We start from the raw sequence: 21,302 nt of genomic DNA on the forward strand, positions 1-21,302 counted from the left end.
CTACAAAAAAAAAACTCAGCCATGCCCAAGAAGACCGAATCTGTTTCGTATTCTTGGGAGTAGGAAAATCTACAATTGCCCTAACTTTATCCACATTCACTCTAACACCCTCGTGAGAAATGACATGACCCAAATACACTATCTGTTTTTTCAGAAAATTACACTAAGCTAATTTTATCTTCAACCCCACTAACCTAAGCCTCGTAAGAACTTGTAAATGTTCCCATACAGAATCAGTGACAACTAAGATGTCATCCATATAGACGTATATGGATTTCCCTAACAAGCCTTGCAAAACTGTATTCACTAGCCTAGTAAATGTCATAGGACTACCTGATAAACCAAACAGCGTCCGCATGAACTCATAATGCCCCTTCGGCACAGAAAAAGCCATATACTTGTGACTCTCCTCGCTAAGCGGTACTTGCAAGTACCCTTGTGTCAGATCAGTTGAAGAATAAATATTCTTGCCCCCAATCTCAACAAATAAATCTGGCAAACACACCACAGGGTAACAATCAGGAATGGTTTTTTTCGTTCAGCTTCCTAAAGTCCACACAAATCCAGACTGAACCATCCTTCTTGAGCACTGCTAACAAGGAAAATTAAAAGGCAAGGAACTGGGCCTAACAATGCCTTCCTCCTCCCACTTATTTAACCTCTTGCTCTACCTGCTCTCATATCTTAAAAGGAATCCTACATGAAGGGACAAAAATAGACTTAGTCTTATCCTCTAAATGATCCTTGTGTTCTAACATATTTGTTAACCCTAACTTATCCCCTTTAAGTGTGACTATGCCCTCAGACTCAGCCAGAACATCTTCCACACCCTCAGTATATTCTTTAAAATCAGCATTGGCTAAATGATCCTTAAAAACATGCCTCCTAACTTGTAAATCTGCTTCTGAAAATTCACACGTCCCCAACAATAGCAACTAAATTATCTTCATCAACCCAGTTAACAAAATCAACCACTTGAGTACTCTTCTGATAATTCTGAACTGAATCATTTCAGTTTAGCAACTCCTTCCAAGTATCCGTGAACTCGATACATTGCTTATAGAAACCATGCAAACTACCCCTTTCAGCTTTTCGCTACACTCATCCACAGACACCGGTCTGGGTTTATGCACACCTTCACTCGAACTTTCACCATAGAAACCATACCAGGACCTAGCACCACATTGTCTGACAAAACCCCCCTAATAACACTTTCTACCGACAGAAACGTTCAGAATCCACCCTCAAACCCACATGTACACCCAGTCCATTATCATCATCCACTCTGCTTATATCCATTCCTGGGTAAGGCACAAAAACACCTGGTACTCCAAAAGTTATACTGCATACCCCTGTATGAACCAAGATTTTGTGTCGCCAACACTCTGGATGACCCAGTAACAATGTGTTCCCCAAAGCAGCCCCTCGTATAACCAGAAATGGTTCTGCAAAAGTTCTACCCCCAAGAGATAAACACATCTACATAGCCCAAAACCCATAACCTGTTTGCATGAATGTCACATACTATCTCTTTATCAGGCCTCAAAGAATGATCGGAACAACTCATAATTCACAGATTAATAGAGGCACCTGTGTCTATAAAGATATTCACATCAACCCCATACACAGACCCTTTTACAACTGGCTTAGGCTCTGAGGGTTCACCTAAAAGTCCTGTATCACAAGAAACAACCCCTTTTATCTCTTCCCTTTCTGCTGCTTGGTCCACCAAAAATTTTGTCAGCCCCTAGAGGTTCCCGAAAAACCCCCTCAAAGAGTTCTCCTACCTACCAGACCAGCACTCTTGAGGCGTGTTTGTTGACTCGCCCTGTTTAAGAAGTGGGCAAAAATGCCAACCATGATATGCAGACTTGCAAGCGCCACAATATTTCACCCTACAAAACTTCTGAGTATGGGCCCTGCCTATTACAATTATAACAACGCCCTTGAGATCCTGAACTTGCAGAAGTCTTATCATCCTCTGTCTTGGCACATAACCTCATAATTGTGGAATCAGAATTACTGTGTATGATGCTTCCGAATAGTCCTGGAAGACTTCAGCATCCCATCCAAAAAGGAGCTATCTACTGTAGGGCATTTTGACATGTGCTTACGAATTTGAGAGAACAGCAAAGTATCATCCGGCACTCTTTCTATCTCTTTGTCAAAACTATTTATGATATCATCAGGAACGTCATTCAGGATCAATGCATATTGCAACAGTTTCTCAAGATTCCCCATTGTAATAGAGCCTCCATTTACCCAACCTGAATTTCTCATCATCTTCGAAAAATCCCTTACAGCATCAAAACATCTGGCACTAAATGTGACCAGCAAATCATGGCCTTTACAGACCTTGAAAAGAGATCTGAGATCTCGAACTGCATCACTGGCTCCAGCTGTTCCATATGATGCCCTCAAAAAATCCTTCAGATCGTCCCAGGTCCTACACTTCAAAAAGTGATGTCTCCGGCAACACGGTCCAATATCCCCTTTATCTAAACTAAGGAAGCCTTTTGCTTTATTGAAAGCTTCTACTCCATCCGTTATTTTCGTGGCGACTAAAAAATTCGACACCCCCTCTATAAAAATTTCAAGGGGGAACTGGAAGAATGCCATCAACCAGCCCTGGAAATGGTTGCACTCCTGCATTTACGGAAATTTGTGCAACATTGTCACTTTATCCCCATCTTCGTTAGCCTCAGCCATAGTACCGGAATGGATAACTCTCCAAGATCCAAGTACTTTATATGCTCTCAACATCATTTAACTCCCCAAGGTAGAAAGAGAAAGGAGAAAAAATAAAAAAAGTTAAGATTTCATCAAACTCCCAACACTAATGCAAATGCGAACCATTAAATCAAATTCTAAATGCCAAATGCTTAACTGCAGATACAAACAATTAAGAAAAAAATTCTAAATGCCGCTGCAACTGATGAAGCAGAAACTTTCCCCAATAACTTGAAATACTTCAGTCCACCCACAAAGAGAAAATGGGATTGCAGAGAGAACGGGGTAACAGCATTAAGCGCTCTCTATGACATCACAAAATCGTCACCGCTCACTAACGAAAAGTACACGCACTGTCTTGCAGACCCAATCACAAAGTAACAGAACTCTCTCTTAATTAGTCCCCAATACAAGTAACTAACAAGAACAAAAACCATAGTGACACTCATGTAACCCCTTCTCACTATGATGGCAGCAAGACACGTAGCTAACCTGAAAGATAATGCTTTTCAATCTTTCAGTCTCACCCACTTCACACTCGTCGTACAGGTTCACAACGCAACGGAGTCGATAAGAGTGCGCGGTCGACCCGACTGCAATAAACTCCCTCAGTTATCAAAGAGACGTATACCACCAAAGGCACACCCTAATTCTTAATACAGTAACCTTGATTTCTTCTTAAGATAATTCTCTTCGGAGCGTACCCATACACTATAACCCTCAAGTGTAGTCCCCGCTGCCAACCAGATTATCTGTTACACAGTTGAGAGGAAATTTCATTGCTTGCCTTTTTCTACAAAGTCAAGAAGTCCCATCTACTGGTAGCTTGACAGTGACCGCATCAAAAAGTCTACTGGTGATGCACATCTTTACCTACACACCTGCATTCTCTCTCTCTCTCTCTCTCTCTCTCTCTCTCTCTCTCTCTCTCTCTCTCTCTCTCTCTCTCTCTCTCTCTCAGGTCTACAGCAAAACAAGCTTTACCCAAAATAATTTATTTAACAAAAATCTAACATAACTGGATTGCAAGAAACAAGAGATGAAATCAAATGGAATACTAATGTTCACCAACCTATCAGACGTATTGAAGTCCATCATATCTAACTAATTATTCTCTCTACATCGTTATCCCACAATAGGTCAAAATAAGTCAAAGTCCATTATATTCCCAATGAGTACATTTTCACCTCTTCCTCAGCGAAACATCTGAAGAAATCAAATAAAGCCCTTGTTAAACTAATGCATAAAAACAAAGATATGGGAATTCCTCCCATGTTACTTATAAAGTACACACAGCATAATAAATGCTTGACACAAGTGAGATATATATACAGTTTGGGAAATATATATACAGTTTGGTAAATCTAAAATGGTTCCTACCTCCAAACAGCAATGTTCACAGTCTTAATCGACAGGTCTCAAACCATAGAGTCTTCAGCGAAGAATTTTAATCGTGTTCAATGTTGGTCTTCGAATGGTCATTTGTTTGATAACAACCCCTTCAGAGCCTGGGACTCCGCCCAAAAGAAACACACCCACTAGCTAATTAACCCGAACCTGGACATTTCCAGTGAACGCACTCACAAAGTCTTATTGCGATGCAGTGAAGTTCCCACATCTTGAGAATACCTGACATATACAGTTTTACTAATTAGGAACGTGCCAGACAACAGCTAATCATCCTCTCAAGGTTCTTTAGAATGCTTTTAGCCACACTTATTAACCCTTAAACGCCGAGCCTCTATTTACGAAAGTGTCTGCCATATGCCGACAGGGTTTGAGAGTTAGTGCCGAAGCAGAAAAAAAGTTTTTTTCAAAAAATCACAGCACGCTTAGTTTTTAAGATTAAGAGTTCATTTTTGGCTCCTTTTTTTCTCATTGCCTGAAGTTTAGTATGCAACCATCAGAAATGAAAAGAAAAATCATTACCATATATAAATATTGGAATATATGACAGCGCAAAAAAAAATTTTCATATATAATTGTATACAAATCGCGCTGTGAGCAAAACGGTTTAAGCTAATGAGTTCATTTATTTTTTTTGTTGTATTGTACACTAAATTGCGATGATTTTGGTATATAACAAATTGTAAAACGATCAAAGCAACACAGAGAAAATATTATCACAAAATGATGCATGAGTTCGTAACACGCGGATGTAGAAAAAAGTTTTTTTCAAAAATTCACCATAAATCGAAATATTGTGCTAGAGACTTCCCGTTTGTTGCAAAATGAAGGTAAATGATTGAATATTACTAGAATGTAAGAGTTTTAGCTTAAAATTGCAGTTTTTGACCATTTTGGTCGAGTTACAGTTGACCGAAGGTCGAATTTTTTCTATTTATCGTGATTTATATGAAAATATTTCAAAACTGATAAAAGCTACAACCATGAGTTATTTTTTCTTGTATTCTACATGAAATTGCACACATTGTATTCTACATGAAATTGCGCACATTTTCATGTATAAAACTTTATTTAACAGCAAATAGAAAACGGTGCAAAAATTACGACAAAGTGACTAAAGAAATTCTGAGATTTTCAGCAGAGCTAGCGTGCGCGGAGGTAAGGAAAAAGTTTTTTCAAAAATTCACCATAAATCGAAATATTGTGCTAGAGACTTCTCGTTTGTTGCAAAATGAAGGTAAATGATTTAATATTACTAGAATGTAAGAGATTTAGCTTACAATTGCATTTTTCGACCATTTCGGTCGAGTCAAAGTTGACCGAAGATTGAAATTTTGGCACTTACGTGATTTATATGAAAATATTTCAAAATTGATAAAAGCTACAACCATGAGTTATTTTTTGTTGTATTCTACATGAAATTGCACACATTTTCATATATAAAACTTGATTTAACGACTAATAGAAAACAGCGCAAAAGTTACGACAAAGTGACTAAAGAATTTCTGAGATTTTCAGCAGAGTTAGCATGCGCGGAGGTAAGGAAAAAGTTTTTTCAAAAATTCACCATAAATCGAAATATTGTGCTAGAGACTTCTCGTTTGTTGCAAAATGAAGGTAAATGATTGAATATTACTAGACTCTAATATTGCTAGAATGTAAGAGTTTTAGCTTACAATTGCATTTTTTTACCATTTCGGTCGAGTCGAAGTTGACTGAAGGTTGAAATTTTGGCACTTATTGTGATTTATATGAAAATATGTCAAAATTGATAAAAGCTACAACCATGAGTTATTTTTTGTTGTATTCTACATGAAATTGCACACATTTTCATATATAAAACTTTATGTAACGGCTAATAGAAAAAGGTGTAAAAATTACGACAAAGTGACTAAAGAATTTCTGAGATTTTCAGCAGAGTTAGTGCGCGTAGATGTAAGGAAAAAGTTTTTTTAAAAAATTCACCATAAATTGAAATATTGTGCTAGAGACTTCTCGTTTGTTGCAAAATGAAGGTAAATGATTGAATACTGTATTACTAGAATGTAAAAGTTTTAGCTTACAATTGCATTTTTCGACCATTTTGGTCGAGTCAAAGTTGACCAAAGGTTGAAATTTTGGCACTTATCGTGATTTATATGAAAATATGTCAAAATTGATAAAAGCTTCAACCATGAGTTATTTTTTTTGTATTCTACATGAAATTGCACACATTTTCATATATAAAACTTTATGTAACGGCTAATATAAAACGGTGCAAAAATTACGACAAAGTGACTAAAGAATTTCTGAGATTTTCAGCAGAGTTAGCTGATGCTTTCTTTTGGGAGAAGAAAGAAATTCGCGCATGTGCAGCTAGGTCACGCTTGTAAACAAAACAGCGGCGTGATCCATGAACTCCCAGCATCCCTCAAGGCACATGATTTAAAATTTTTCGCAAACTAGGCCTCTAAGTATTTTTCCGCGAATATTTAAAAAAACTTTTTGTAGTCGACATATTTTATGTCCACTTGGCACCCGACAGTCAATTTTTGACGACGTAAAGTACGTCCAGTTGGCGCTAAAGGGTTAATCAAACATTTACTGTGTATTGTAATTCATAAAATACTTGTGACCTATGAGCTTTTCATATGCATACATTACTATATTTGTTGTACACTCAGTCTATCACCATATTAATTCATTGTATAGAACTGCAAGTAATTTGCTCTGCTTTATTGGGCTTACTTAATTAGGCCCTGATTTCCAGTATAAATCATCTTCATTTAATAACCTTGTTTTAACTGAGTTTCTTTTTTTAGGGAATTTATGAGTGATCCAGTAATGATGCCCCGGTATAATATTCCTTTGCATGAGGAAAGGGAAATTGCACTGGCAAGGTTGCAGCGCATTTGCGATGCTGGTTTTATCTCTGTTCTTGATTTCCGAAACAACCCTTTAAGAATATTTGCAGCACATGAATTAGCTGCTATAATTGACCCTGCAATGACCACCAAAATGACAGTTCAGGTATGTTCCTATATTTTGGGAAACTAAACCACTTACATTCCATGTAAATTTCATAAACATAGCTTAGTTTCATTTGTTTAGCAACTCATTATATCTCAGATAACTAATTATGTACACTTATGTTGAATGGACTTTGAACCCTGATAAAGGTTATTCTTTAAATGCCATTAGGTACTACCTACAATGTTTCTTCTTCAGCCTGATGCCCTGTATCTGTAAAGGCTGTAGTCTGCCACTTGAGCTTTATGCTGTCACTCAGGAATAAGTTCTTAAATGATCCCATGAGTCTAGAAATGTGATTGAGTTTTGTCATTGAACTACCTTGTAATAACTTTAGGTTTTCTTGATCTCTCCTGTCAGATCAGAAAGTTCACTGCCACTTATTTTACCCCAGGGAAATTGATCATATATATATATGTATCTAGATAACTTTTCAGTAGTGGCACTTATTACTTGAAGAGTGTTGCTATGCTGTAATCACCAGCATTATTTCATAATTAGTTTTTAGACCAATTCACACAAATGGGAAACAGAGATCTATGTAAATAACATTACCATTCCATTTGCATTTTGGTACTGAATTTTTTTTCTGTAATTATTTTTATATTGACCAGTATCAGAGTCATTAAAAGAATTTACTTGTCAAGATGATCTGCCTTATATATTGTGAAACCAACCTAACTTATTTATTGTCATATCAACTTGACCATTGTTGGAGTACAGTCATAAGTTGCCAATACTTGAAGGGTAGATAATATCTTGCTGTTATGTGTAGTTTTCACTTAAACAACAATTGAATTGTCTTGGTATTGTCCACACAGGGTGTGCAGCAGAAAGCAGTATTGTTAGTATGAAGGTATATGTACTGCTGTGGCTTGCCTGAAGTGATTTGCTGAAATCATATAAAAACTTCTTGTTTTATACACTTTTTCATGGTCATCCCTATGTGAGGCAATAATTTAAATTGGCAGTCTGATTAAGCTATTTATTTATTTTTTTTTTCAGTTTAATCTTTTTGGAGGAACTGTCTTAAAACTTGGCACAGAAAGACATCATGAGAAACTGCTAGCTGGCATTGACAATTTGCAAGACATTGGGTGCTTTGGTCTGACAGAATTGGGATATGGCAACAATGCTGTTGAAATGGAGACTACAGCTATATATGACAAGGAAACAGGTGAGAATACTTGAGAGACTAAGTAAAATTAATAGCAATTAAATTAAAGTATATTTGAACTTCATTGTATAATTATACCCATTAGTTCATATTCTTGCACTGTGTAGGGAAGTTCAGGTATATACAGTATCTCAGCTTACGACCATTTAAAGTAACAACTATCAGCCCTTAAGGCATTTCTGGTAGCTATACAGTAATACCTCAGATTTACACGAGGTTAGGTTCCACAACCCCTTGCGCAAGGTGAGGATTTGTGCAAGTTTGGTATGATCACTAAAAATGCTAAATAAATGTTTATTTCTAGAGGTTAAACACTAAATATGACCCTAATCATGCTCCCAAAGTATAAAATAACTTTTAAATGAAGTTAAAGTTACTGTAATATCATTTAAAATTTGGCTTCATACATTACCCTTAAAAAGAAATAAATGGTTGATATAAAAATAGAGTACACTATCGTAATGGGTACTGTATTTGCCACACTAGCGCATTTACAATAGATACATACATATACTAATGTTACCCCTAATTCATGGGGTATCATTTTCTTTTTCACTCACAGAGTAAAAGACGTTTTCTTTGCGTCAGTGGGTAAACTTCATAAATCATTCCTAATGAAGGTACACAATTCAATAAAATGAAAAAAAACATGCATAATGTTCATAGAGGGTAAAGGTAAAATTCAATCAATTCAGAATTATGTACTGTACAGATAAAGACGTACAGAGAAATAATAAGTTGTAAAAATATGTGAGCGCTAACTACAAGAAAGAGAGAGAGAGAGAAATCCATATGCTTATTAAAAATATTGGACTGTACCACAACTTTTCCATACCGATTTTACACTTAAAAGCATGAAAACATAAAATACTTCAAAAATTAAACAACACCTTCCTGCAAGGGTATCACATCTGTGAAAAATGCAGTAACTTAACAAATGGGTATCACATCTTGTAAAATTATACTAACTGTACATGCTGTAATTACATGTAATACAGATTGCATGAGCTCTTTTTTCCAAGGTTAAGAAAGTAATTTTCACAGAATGATACTAATACAGTACAACTCTTAGTTATGTCTGATATATTTTAGTACTGTACTGCCTTTGTATCATATTTATGTACAAAAATATAAATAATACAAATTTTCCTTACCAGTTTTATGCTTAAAAGCATGAAAATTTATAAATGTACTTCAAAATTTAACATACACTTTCTGCAGGGGTATCATTGAAAAGTGCAGTAACTTTGCGAATGGGTATCACATCTTGGAAAAGTACACTAACTGTATGTGCTGTAATTACCTTTGTATCATATTTATACATGTACAAAAATAAAAGTAGTATATTTTTCATACAGGGTTTATGCATAAAAGCGTGAAAACTTATAAATTTCTTAAAAAACAAAACATAAACACTTAAGCAGGGTTTCCTGAGGATTTCGCAAATGTTGCATGTCTGTGAAAAAATCGCATATGCCAATTAGTTAGGTCCCAATGAAAAGTTTGCTTGTCTGTGAATTCACTCAACTCGAATTGCGTAAGATCGAGGTATTACTGTATAGGCAAACACAGCCACATAGTCTCTGTAATGCAGTTCATACTGTTGTTTTCATGATTTCTGTTTGTTGCATCTCAGCTGTCTTACAGTATTATATTGTTATTTGGAGTGAATGGAAACTGCAAAATATTGTACCAGCAATTCTAGACAGCCAGCATGGATTTCATAATTGAAGATTTTCTTTTAGCTCTTTTGGAGTTCTTTCATATCATGTTTGGTACATATGATAAAAGTAGAACAACAGATATACTCTGTCTGGATTCCAGAATGCATTTGATGTTGTGCTATGAAAAATCAATGGCGAAAATAATAGGTCTAGGTATTGTAAATAAAGGAAGAGGCTGGATATAAAATTGGCTGATGAACAGAAAGCAGAGTGGTCATTAATAGACATTCTGTTATTGGCATAAGGTCACATTAGAATGCTTATGGGTTCTTTGCTGGGTCATAAATGCCTTGTAGTTATGGCTGACCAACAAAATAAGTTTGCTGATGACATGTGAATTTGTATCATTGCTATTAATGATAAAAAAGTAAAATAATTGCAAGAAGACCTGGAGAAAATAGGTGGATTGTTAGTAAAATGGTTGATGCCATTCAATTTAAATAACACATTCAGTGAGAAATTAGGTTAGTGAAATGGGCAATGACCAGAGAAAGCCACTAATGAGGTCCATCATTGGAAGACTCCACTGGTTTTCAGTAAGATTGCAGTTAGTAATCCATTTATTAAATTCCTAAATATAAGTGGGATGTAAATCCCAACATATTCATCAGTCTGCTGAGAAGTGTTTGTTTGGTGGGTGATACACCTTGAGCAGTTTCTGAATCAACTGTCCTCATTAGGAGTAAGATGGTTTGGTCTCCTGATAATCAGTATGCCTGTTACAAAATACTGTATTTGGTTTGTCTTAGAACAGAAATTTCTTCTTTAAAATGTATACAGTACAGTATTCATGATTGTGGGATAATTTTACCAACTAAATATTTCTAGGTGAATTTATTGTCAACACCCCAACAACACTGGCACAGAAATATTGGATCACCAATGGAGCAGTCCATGCCAAGCATGTTGTGGTATTTGCACAGATGTTTGTTGAAGGTGTAAATCATGGCATTCATGGTATTCTAGTTCGCATTCGTGATGATGATTTGAATGTAAGTATTATCAGCAGTGTAGGCAACGTGGTAAAATTTATCGTAGATTGGATAGTTATCTCATAAGTAATAAATGTAATTTTTTATATAGAATATGACGATATGAACTTGTTTATATGAAAGGGAAATTTCATTTTTCTGAGTTCTAACCAATAAAAATATAAGACATTTCAAACTTTTCAGCAGGGATATGGAATTTATCATTAACAGTCTACTTGGTACTTGTAACCAGTGTGTGGAAGATTGTTTTTCTTTTATTATTCTTTAGGTAATGCCCAATGTTCGTGTTGAAGACATGGGTTATAAGATGGGATTAAATGGTGTTGACAATGCCAAACTAGTGTTTGACAATGTCCGCGTTCCTCGTGAAAATCTCCTCAACAGGTTTAGTGATGTTACTGCAGAGGGAGAGTTTGTTTCACAGATTAGAAGGTAAGCTGGCTGACTGTTAGTGTTTGTTTAGTATTGAAATTTTTAAACTGTTATGTACACAAGTGTGCATTTACCATTGAAATTTTTTAACTATTCTGTACATAAAACTACATTCGTAGAATCTGTGATAGGTAGTATTTATTTATTTATAAATGATTTGTTTAACCAGACCTCTGAACCCTTTTAGGGTTCTTTTCGGGCTGGAAATTGTGATAGGTAGTAAAAGAAATGTAATTTTTCGTGGAAATTTAAAACCTCAATATTATGAGTATTAAGTGTTTCCTATATTTTGGTGTGATCAAAACTCTAGAAAGTTATCAGAAGGAAAATTTTTATAAAATCAAAAAATTTATTATTTAGGTGTAAATCTTTATATTCTTTCTGATTTTGAGTTTTATGCTCTCCAAAGACTCAGATTTTTTAAATTTTTAATTCTAATTTCAGTTCTCGGGCTAGATTCCTCACTGTAGCTGATCAGTTATTGTCAGGACGTATCTGCATTGCTAGTATGTCTATGGGTGGGGCCAAAGCATCTCTTGCTGTTGCTCTTCAGTACTCTGCTTCACGGCTTACTGTTGGTGAGTTAGCTATTGCACAGTGTGCATGCATTCTTTATTTCTTTTTATGTTTTATATTTCTTTTGGAAAGAGATTCATATATAGTCTTAGAGAATATAACCTTAAATTTTCACAGATTTTCAAGTCTAGAAATAGTTGAATTTTTTAACAAAGCATCAGAAAGCTTAATTGAGTTTTGATGTGAAAATCTTAAAAAATAAATATAAATGCAGTAAAATCCCAATTATCCTGGATAAGCATCCTTATCTTTACTTGGTAACCTCAGGTTATATTTATACATAAAAAAAATTTCCAAAATCAGTTCAATAATATAGAATACCCTCTTTTACAGTACGAACCAGCACAAGTAATCGTTCTCTGATCCACTTTTCTGAATTCGTGTAAAAGCATATATACTTCAGCTGCACAATATAATTCAGCATGCACAACAAAACAAATCCTGTGTGACTCAAACATGAGCATGGAGTGAACATCTAATGGGAGCAAAACTACTGTTCCAGTAGCCTTTGCTTAGCAAGGGAAGCTTGATTAGTACATACATATGCTGCTCAGTCTAATGCAGATGTCATGGGTGGGTAAGATTGCCTCTTCTATTGGCTACCTGGGAACATCATCTCTGCCGTATTACAGTTAGATATGTGATTTGATAAGTGTTAAAATTATTTTTTAAGATACTGAACTGAATTTATTACAGTATTTAATACTTTCAGTGATTACTGCATTATAGGATTTTGATAAAATTGTTTACTCTAGATTTGTACAAAATTCAAAAGATGAATTGATACTGTACTGTTGCAGGTATTAATAAGAGAAAGGGAGAGACAGGCATGAATGTTATACAGTGTACAGTAATCCTTATTACAACTGTACCTTATTTTATTTGATAATTTCAAACTTTGCTATAATTACACAAACTGTGCAATACGATATAGTATAGGGTACTGTATGTGTACTATACATGTGTACACACACCTGCAAAATTTTCTTTTCATTGTTGTTTTATACATACATATTTGTTTAGTGGCTTTTTTATAATTTTGCGCTTTATTGGTCTTTCGTCTGTGGATTCCATGGGTTTAGTGGTATTCTGTTCAATGAACAGCTTATTCTAGTTATTAGTCAGAGTTATGATCATTTTCTTTCATAAATGCACTGGTTTTCCCTATATTTGGCACTCCCTGGGATCTATTACTGCAGATATTGAATGATTACTGTGCATGTTTTATTACTTTTTAGTATCTGTAAATGTGTTTTCATTGAGAGGTGCAACACAGAATACGTTTAACATTTTAAGAAAAACACGAGAGAGAAAAAGTGAGGTTAGGTCTTACAAATGAAAGGAGTATAAAAACAATCCTTGATGGTCAGAATTTTTTGTATCATCTAACACTAACATTTTAATTAACGCAGATTTTCATATAAGTAACTTACCAAGTAATTACAAAGCTATAGTTTCAACTCACACAGCAGCTTAAATTTTGAAAATTGCAGTAGTGCTTCGTTGTTTTGTTTAGGTGACAAGCCCCACCCACTTTCGGGAAACAAGAGGAACAGCTTAGCAAAGAACTTCAGTTTGTTTCTGTCGGCTTATGACTGAACATTGGTCGTAAGAAGCAGCGTGTTTTGGAATTCTGATTGCTGACCGGTTGATATTTTCCCAATTGGTAAAGTATTTTACTTTTGGTAGCCTTCGGCACGTTTAGCAGTAGTTACGCTTTGTTTTGAGACCAGTTTTTTCAGGATTAAGACTTATTTTCACCGATTAGAGACTTGTTTTGCTAAGTTAAGATGTACTTGCCTAGTTTGAGACTTGTTTTCACAGTAACATATCGGACTCAAGTTCAGCTAGTATTCGTTATTGCAGCAAAGGCTGCAATACAAGATTGACTAAGTCCTCATATGACTCACATACCCTTTGTGCTGACTGTAGGAGGCAAGTGTGTTTTATAGATTTAACTTGTAACGAGTGTAAGGACTAGGATGATAAAAGATGGAAAGTTTTAAATTCCCATTTGATTGACCAAGTTAGAAAGAGACAGGAAAAGAAAGGCAGCTTCTAGAGCCGATAGTAAGACTTTAGCTAGTCAGGATTCTACTCCTAAGTCTTCTGTTGATGACAATATTTCTGTCATCTCTTCCCTGTGCCTGTTATATCTCCCATCTCCTGTTCTCTGACTGCACCACCTACTCCTTTGCCTGGCTCCCACGCTTCTGAACCCCGATCCCATAGCCAGTCTTGAATCAAGGTTTGACCAGAAATTCAGTCTAATTGTGAACACTGTGGCCCAATTAGGGGCATCCATTAAGGTCCTGATGGACAAAGTGAGTGATAGGAGTGCCAGTGCAGTGTTAGTGGAGGAGGTGGCTTCTCATCCCGCTGACTCAAATAGACAAAGGTCCCTGTCGTACTCCCCTACACCTGGGAGGAGGCATAAAGTAAACCCCCAGATTCACGTTCTCACAATTCGTGGACTCAGCGATTCACGGATTTCTCTATGGAACATGTATACCCATTATTCATGGAAAATTCACCTATTCACGGTATTTTCCACTGAGAAATATCCACTAATTACTGTATTTTCATATAATTTTCATGACTAAATTAACTGTTTGTGATAAAACTTAAAATACTTGGGTATAAGCATTTTTAGAGGGGTTTGAGCTATGGGGGCCGGTTTGTGGTACACATCCCCCTCGAATACCGCAGGTCGACTGTACTGGAAGCCCAAGGGAGGTCGGTGGGGTCTGCCCACGCGTAGTTGCCCCTAGGTCGAGCATGTTGTTAATTCTCAGGCTGCGACAGACAGTCATTGGAAAGGCGTCAGTATGGAAGTGCATCATTTGTTCTCTAGTTCGGAAGCCCTTTGTTGGCCGAGTCGGTTGAGCTTCAGACCGTCATTCGATGGGCCGGAGTTCAATTCCCGCCGCCGGCTGATGAAGAGTCAGAGAAATTTATTTCTGGTGATAGAAATTCATTTCTCGCTATAATGTGGTTCGGATTCCACAATAAGCTGTAGGTCCCATTGCTAAGTAACCAATTGGTTCTTAGCCACGTAAAATAAGTCTAATCCTTCGGGCCAGCCCTAGGAGAGCTGTTAATCAGCTCAGTGGTCTGGTAAAACTAAGGTATACTTAACTTTTTCTCTGGTTCGGAGGCGTCCATTCCTGACAAGAGGCACCAGTGGCGTTTGTGGATGAGTCTCGGCCCTTGAAAAGGCACGCAGCGGATGCGGACTGCTCTTCTCTGCTGCCCTGTAAGAGGTTCAGAGAACCTTCTCATAACCCGCAGCCTTTCTGCAGTACCTTAGACAGTCCAGAATGCTTTTCTCCAGAGCGGCCTGCAGTAGAGTGTGTACATGGCTCCCAAGTGTTCTTCCTCTACTCGTAAGCACCCTTTATCCTCGTCTAAGTGTCAGTCATCTCACGAGCGCCAGTCTACTGCTTCCGAGCGCCCAGCAGCACCCTAGCTCCTGGCGCCAACTCCCAACCTTTCGGCACCAGCTTTGAGCACCCGGCGCCACCTTCGTACGCCTGTTCCTCCTCGTCAGATGCCTGCTTTGGGTCCTCCTGCTCCCACAGTGTTTGATCCGTTGTTGACTCCCATCCAGCGCCAACTTGATGACATTTTGGGTTTACTTAAGAAGGCACCTTCCTCAGCTAAGGCTTCGATGGACTTGTCTTTGTCCCCTATTTCGTCAGAAGAGGAAGGCCTAGACCAGGACACTGCTCCATCAGATTATGCAGCCCTGCTGCGGTATTTGCTGCTAAGCTTTCCAGACTTTTTTTTACTCCAGCAGCCCCAGTTTCTCTTGCTTCAGCCTTCATGATGAGTAACCAGCCTGTTGATTCTTCCAGACACCATAAATGGTTCTTCCCTCCTCTTCAAGGAGGGCCTTGAGTGAGATAGAAGATAGGCTCTCAGAGAAGAGAGAGCAAGGAAAGGCCTCTTTTAGTTTTCCTCCCTCTCGACTTTCTCATAGGAGGTATTTATCTTACGCCACAGGAGAAGCTCCTTTTTTTGGGAGTTGCTGCCTCCTCCCAGGGGGACTTCTCCAGTCTCATTGACTCATCACACAGGTCAGCATTCTTGTCGATGAAGGTGATGTTCTCATCGACGGAAATTGATCACCCGCTCAAGAACATTTTTAAGGTTTTTGAGGTCTTGAGGTCTTTAGATTGGTCGGTAGGAGCTCTTGCGAGGAAGGTACAACTGTGTCTTACCAGAAGGTTTTTGCTTCTGACTGGCTTAGGGTCCTCTCGTGTGCGGACAAGGGAACCAGAGACGACTCCCAGGAGCTGGCCACTCTCTTCGTTATGGGGGTCCTTAAGAAGAGGGAGCTTTGGTGTTCGTTCACCACCAAGGAGGTTACTTTTTCTCAAAAGTCAGCTCTTCTTGTCTCTCCTTTCAACGTGAAAGAGATTGCTTCGGACCTCCAAAGGAAGTCCTCACGGGACCTCTTGGCACAGTCAACGAAACATCCTAAGGAGTTGGCCGCCTTTGGCGCCAAGTTGGTCTCTTCTCTCCAACCTCAGCCCTTTCGCAGCAGCAGACAGAGGTCCCAGTCTAGACCTTGGTCAAATGTTCGCTTCTCTGCCCGGACAGTTAAGAAGACCTCCTCCAAGCCTTCCTCCCGGAAGTGTAAGACTGTCCTCCATGCTCCAGTAGGAACCAGACTTCTTTTTTGGGAGAGCAAGGGGAGCAGAACAATGGATCTTGAAAGTCCTGAGGGAGGGCTACTCCATCCTGTTCAGGGAGAAGCCACATTTAGTCAATTCTCCAATCGTCTTGACTGCCTACTCAGTAGGCTTGGTTAAGTATTTGGCCCTGTCGGAAGAAGTCGCTTCCCTCCTTAGGAAGAGAGCTGTAGAAGTGATTGAAGACGTCAGAACAGAGGGATTTCACAGCCATCTTTTTGTAGTCCCCAAGTCATTGTGGGGTTGAAGAACTGTCCTTGGCATCAGCGCCTTGAATTTCTTCATCCAAAAGACAAAATTCAAGACAGAAACCAACCAGACAATCCTGTCATCCATTCACCAGGGCAATTGAATGATCACCATCAACATGCAGGATGCATGCTTCCATGTCCCCATCCATATGGACTCCAGGAAGTACCTCAGGTTTGTTTTCTGAGATGGAGTCTATCAGTTTCGAGCCCTGTGCTTCAGCCTCTCTACAGCTCCTCAAGCCTTTACTTGAGTTCTTGCCCCTCTAGCAAAGTGGCTCCAACTTACAGGCATCAATATCTTTCTGTATTTAGACGATTGGCTCTTTCAATCCCCTTCAAAGAAGTGCACAAAAGACCTGCAGAAGACTCTTCTCCTAGCTCAAGAATTAGGATTAGTAGTCAACCTTCAGAAGCCCTGGCTGACTCCGACGCAGGAAATTCTTTATTTGGGGATGACAATCAGCTCTCATAGTTTTCGGGCTTTTCCGTCTCCCAAGAGAGTCAAATCCTGCCAGCAGATGGTGAGCAATTTTCTCTCTCCACAGTCTTGCTCAGCCAACCAGAGGATGAGCCGTTTAGGAACCCTGGCTTCCATCGAGCAGTTCATCAGGTTAGGAAGACTCCATGTGAGAGTGCTGCAATTCTTCCTGAGAGCCAGCTGGGACAGGAGAGTTCATCCGGACCTTTTTGTTTTTCCCATAACTCAGGAAATCAAGACGGACTTGCGATGGTGGAAGTCAAAAAGCAGACCTTTGGAAGGAAAATCTTTCCTGCCTCTAAGCCCTGACCTAGACCTCTGTCAGATGCCTCGGATCTAGGTTGGGAAGCTCTTCTGGGAAGCAAGGAAGTTTCTGGGACATGGTCCCTGGAACAGAGAAAACTGCACATCAGCATCAGAGAATTGAAGGCAGTTCATTTGGACCTTCACTCCTTTGCGACAGAGGTTTTCAACAAGACAGTGGCGGTCCACTCGGACAACACCACTGCCTTGTCTTACATCAAGAAACAAGGAGGTACTCACTCTATCTCCCTCTGTGAAGCAGCAAGGGATCTTCTTCTCTGGACAGAGCAGAATCAAACCAGGATCATCACTCTGTGTATTCAAGGCAAACTGAACGTGTTGGCAGACAAGCTGAGTTGTCACAGACAGGTCCTCCCCGCAGAATGGACTCTGGATCCACTGGTTTGCTCTGACCTGTGGAAACTGTGGGGAAAACTGACCCTAGACCTCTTTGCATCCTCCAGGAATCATCGTCTTCCACAGTTGTGTTCTCCAGCCCTCTCTGGCACGGGCAACAGACGCCATGCTACAGGACTGGTCGAACATGGACCTTTATGCATTCCCACCATTCAGCATGATAAGGGAAGTTTTAAACAAGTTTAGGCCCATCAAAATGTGATGATGGCCTTAGTAACCCTGTTTTGGCCTCTGAAGGAGTGGTTCCCCGATCTCCTTGAACAACCAGTAGACTTTCCAAGACTACTTCTCTAAAAACCAAGTCTTCTCAGACATCCTCATTTCAGGCGCTTCCATTGAGGATTATCCACTCTTGCCCTGACAGGATCCAGACTGTCAGGAAACTCATTAGAGCAAAAGGGTTTTCAAGAACAGCGACAGAAGCTATTGCTTATTGTAGATGTCAATCCTCTAGCAAGGTCTACCAAGCTAAGTGGACAGTCTTCTGCAGTTGGTGTAGAAGACATAACATCTTGTCTTCTCAGACGTCTATAACGCAGATTGCGGATTTTCTGCTCTTTTTGAGAGCCTGTAGAGGCCTGTCTTCCTCTACCATTAGAGGTTACGGGGCCGTGCCAGGCTCTGTATTTTGTCACAGAGATTTGGATCTATCTTCGAACCAGTATCTTTCAGACCTTATTGAGTCCTTCAACACATCCAAACAGAAGTTGGAGTGGGTTGCATGGAACCTAGATGTACAGTCATACCCCGAACTTACGTGAGGTTAGGTTCCAGAACCTCTCGCGCAAGGTGAATTTTCGCGTAATTTGGGCATGGTCTCTAAAAATGCTAATAAATGCTTATTTCTAAAGTTTAAACACTAAATATGACCCTAATCATGCTCCCAAATTATTAAGTTAACTTTTAAATGAAATTAAAGTTACTGTAATTTCATTTGAAAGTTAACTTAACACATTACCCGTAAAAAAAGAAATAAATGGTTGACATTAAAATAGAGAGTTGGAAGAGAATTTCTGTCCCTCTCTCCTTCCAACCGATCTATTTTTGGAAGTCTTCTCAACCTCTTTTTAATAACTTCTTTATTCTACGTCTCCTCTTTATTCTGAAATGCTTTTTCATGAACAAACAGTGTTTTTTATTTTGACTATACAGCTCTTAGTTATTATGTCTCTATGTTTTAGAACATATTTGCCACACTAGCGCATTTACACTTCGTAGACGGTACAGGTAAAATTAGATCAATTTAAACTAACTACTGTACAGGTAAAGATGTACAGAGAAATAATAAGTTGTGAAAATGTGTGAGCACTGACTATGAACAAGAGAGAGAGAGAGAGAGAGAGATAAGGGTTGTCCTTACTTAAGACAGTGAAATTATTTATCAATTATTACGGCGACTACGAGAGTAACAAGAGAGAGAGAGATTGTCCTCACTTGAAATATCAAGTTTATTTATGGATGATTACAGAGACAGAGAGAGAAAGTTATTCTTTCAGTAGATATCAAAAGATGGAAATTCGGTATTAAACTAACTTTTAAATGAAATTTGTTCTGTCTCTTTCTCTTTGTTCTGAAATGCTCTATGTCTTTATGTTTTAGAACGGCACATTTACACTTTGTAAACGGTAGAGGTAAAAATTGGATCAATTTAAAATTATCTACTGTACAGTTAAAGACATACAGAGAGACAGTACTGTAATATGTAGGTTGAGCTAACTACGAACGAGAGACAGAGAGAGAGAGAGAGAGAGAAAGAGAGAGGTAACAGTTGTCCTTATTTAAGAGAGTGGAATTTTTCATGAATTATTATGGACAGAGAGAGAGAGAGAGAATTACAAGAAACCTTTGACCACTAATCAGCAACACTCTCCCTTCTTGTCATGTTAAAGTGACATGTCTGACAGCTTTTTACCTTCGAGCTTCTTACAGAAGATGAGGGAAAAATATTTGTTTGTTTAAAATATGTATCACATACGAATTTTATAATTTCAGTTATATTATTATTATTATTATTATTGTTATTATTATTATTATTATTAATAATATTTGGAAATTAGTACAGTACTTATTATTAGGTAAAAAATTTATTTATCATACAAAACAAATAAACATATACAGTACGTACATGTGCCATAAAAATTCTCTCATCTCAGTAAAAGAGAGAGAGAGAGAAATTATTACTTTTATTGTTTAATGTTATTTAATTTACACTTTAAAGCTTGAAAACTTATAAATTACATAAAAAATTAAACATAAACACTTTTGCAGGGTTTCTCAGCATTCGCGTGTCTGTGAAAAACTCGTGTATGGTAATTAGTTAGGTTCCAATGAAAAGTTTGCATGTCTGTGAATTCATGCAACTTGAATTGCGCAAGTTCGAGATATTACTGTAATCTCAAAATGGCTTTCTGGTCAGCATTTCAAGCTTTTCTAAGAATGCTTTGTCATTCTTCCTAAGGAACCTTATTACTGAAGCACATTCCCAGATTGGAGAGGATGTCATGTCTTCGTTTAAAGTTAAAGCTCACGAGATCAGAGCGGTCACTACCTCTTTAGCTTTTAGGCATAACTTGTCTCTCTCCTCTATTCTTCAATCAATGTATTGGAGGTGTAATTCGATTTTTACGACTACTTACGTGAAGTGGAAACGGTATTTGAAAACTGCAGTACCCTGAGTCCGTTGTCAGTGGCTGGCATAGTTTTTGGGGGACGAAGGGTAGGAAGCATTCCTTTTATCCTTGTTCTCTTCTCCTTGACATAGGGTGTCGAGTCTTAGGGAAGCCTGGGGGCACCATGTACCTGGAGTACTCACCAGTTTTTTAGTGGATGGTTAGTGGTTTTTTATTATGTGGTGTAGGTGATGGCGTTGTGTGGTTGTTTTTATTGTGGTACTGCGCCCAGGGCAGAGGCAACTATTGATGCTTTGCTAGCCATCGGAAATGTCCTTCAATGCAGAGCTCCCACCTATGTAGAGGCACTCCACGGCTATACCGCCACGCCACTACAGGATAAGATGAGCACCAACCAGAGGCAGTATCTACCTGCAGTAGGTCTCTTAGCAGGTAAGGAAGCAATAAACATTCTATCAGTGCTAGCAACTTTTCTGTTC

The 21,302-nt window shown here is 38.3% G+C and overlaps 1 protein-coding gene across 2 annotated transcripts in view; it reads left to right on the top strand.

Moving 5' to 3' along the window:
• LOC136852575 (uncharacterized) overlaps positions 1-21,302 on the top strand; it is a 101,572-nt gene that overhangs the window by 42,917 nt on the left and 37,353 nt on the right. For both annotated transcript variants that reach the window (XM_067127385.1, XM_067127384.1), the window contains exons 4-8: positions 6,939-7,146; positions 8,152-8,323; positions 10,876-11,039; positions 11,308-11,471; positions 11,916-12,049. In XM_067127385.1, coding sequence (XP_066983486.1) covers positions 6,939-7,146; positions 8,152-8,323; positions 10,876-11,039; positions 11,308-11,471; positions 11,916-12,049 — 842 coding nt within the window. The remainder of the gene's footprint in view (positions 1-6,938; positions 7,147-8,151; positions 8,324-10,875; positions 11,040-11,307; positions 11,472-11,915; positions 12,050-21,302) is intronic.

The sequence above is a fragment of the Macrobrachium rosenbergii genome, chromosome 25 (genome assembly GCF_040412425.1).
Source record: "Macrobrachium rosenbergii isolate ZJJX-2024 chromosome 25, ASM4041242v1, whole genome shotgun sequence".
NCBI classification, from domain to species: domain Eukaryota; kingdom Metazoa; phylum Arthropoda; class Malacostraca; order Decapoda; family Palaemonidae; genus Macrobrachium; species Macrobrachium rosenbergii.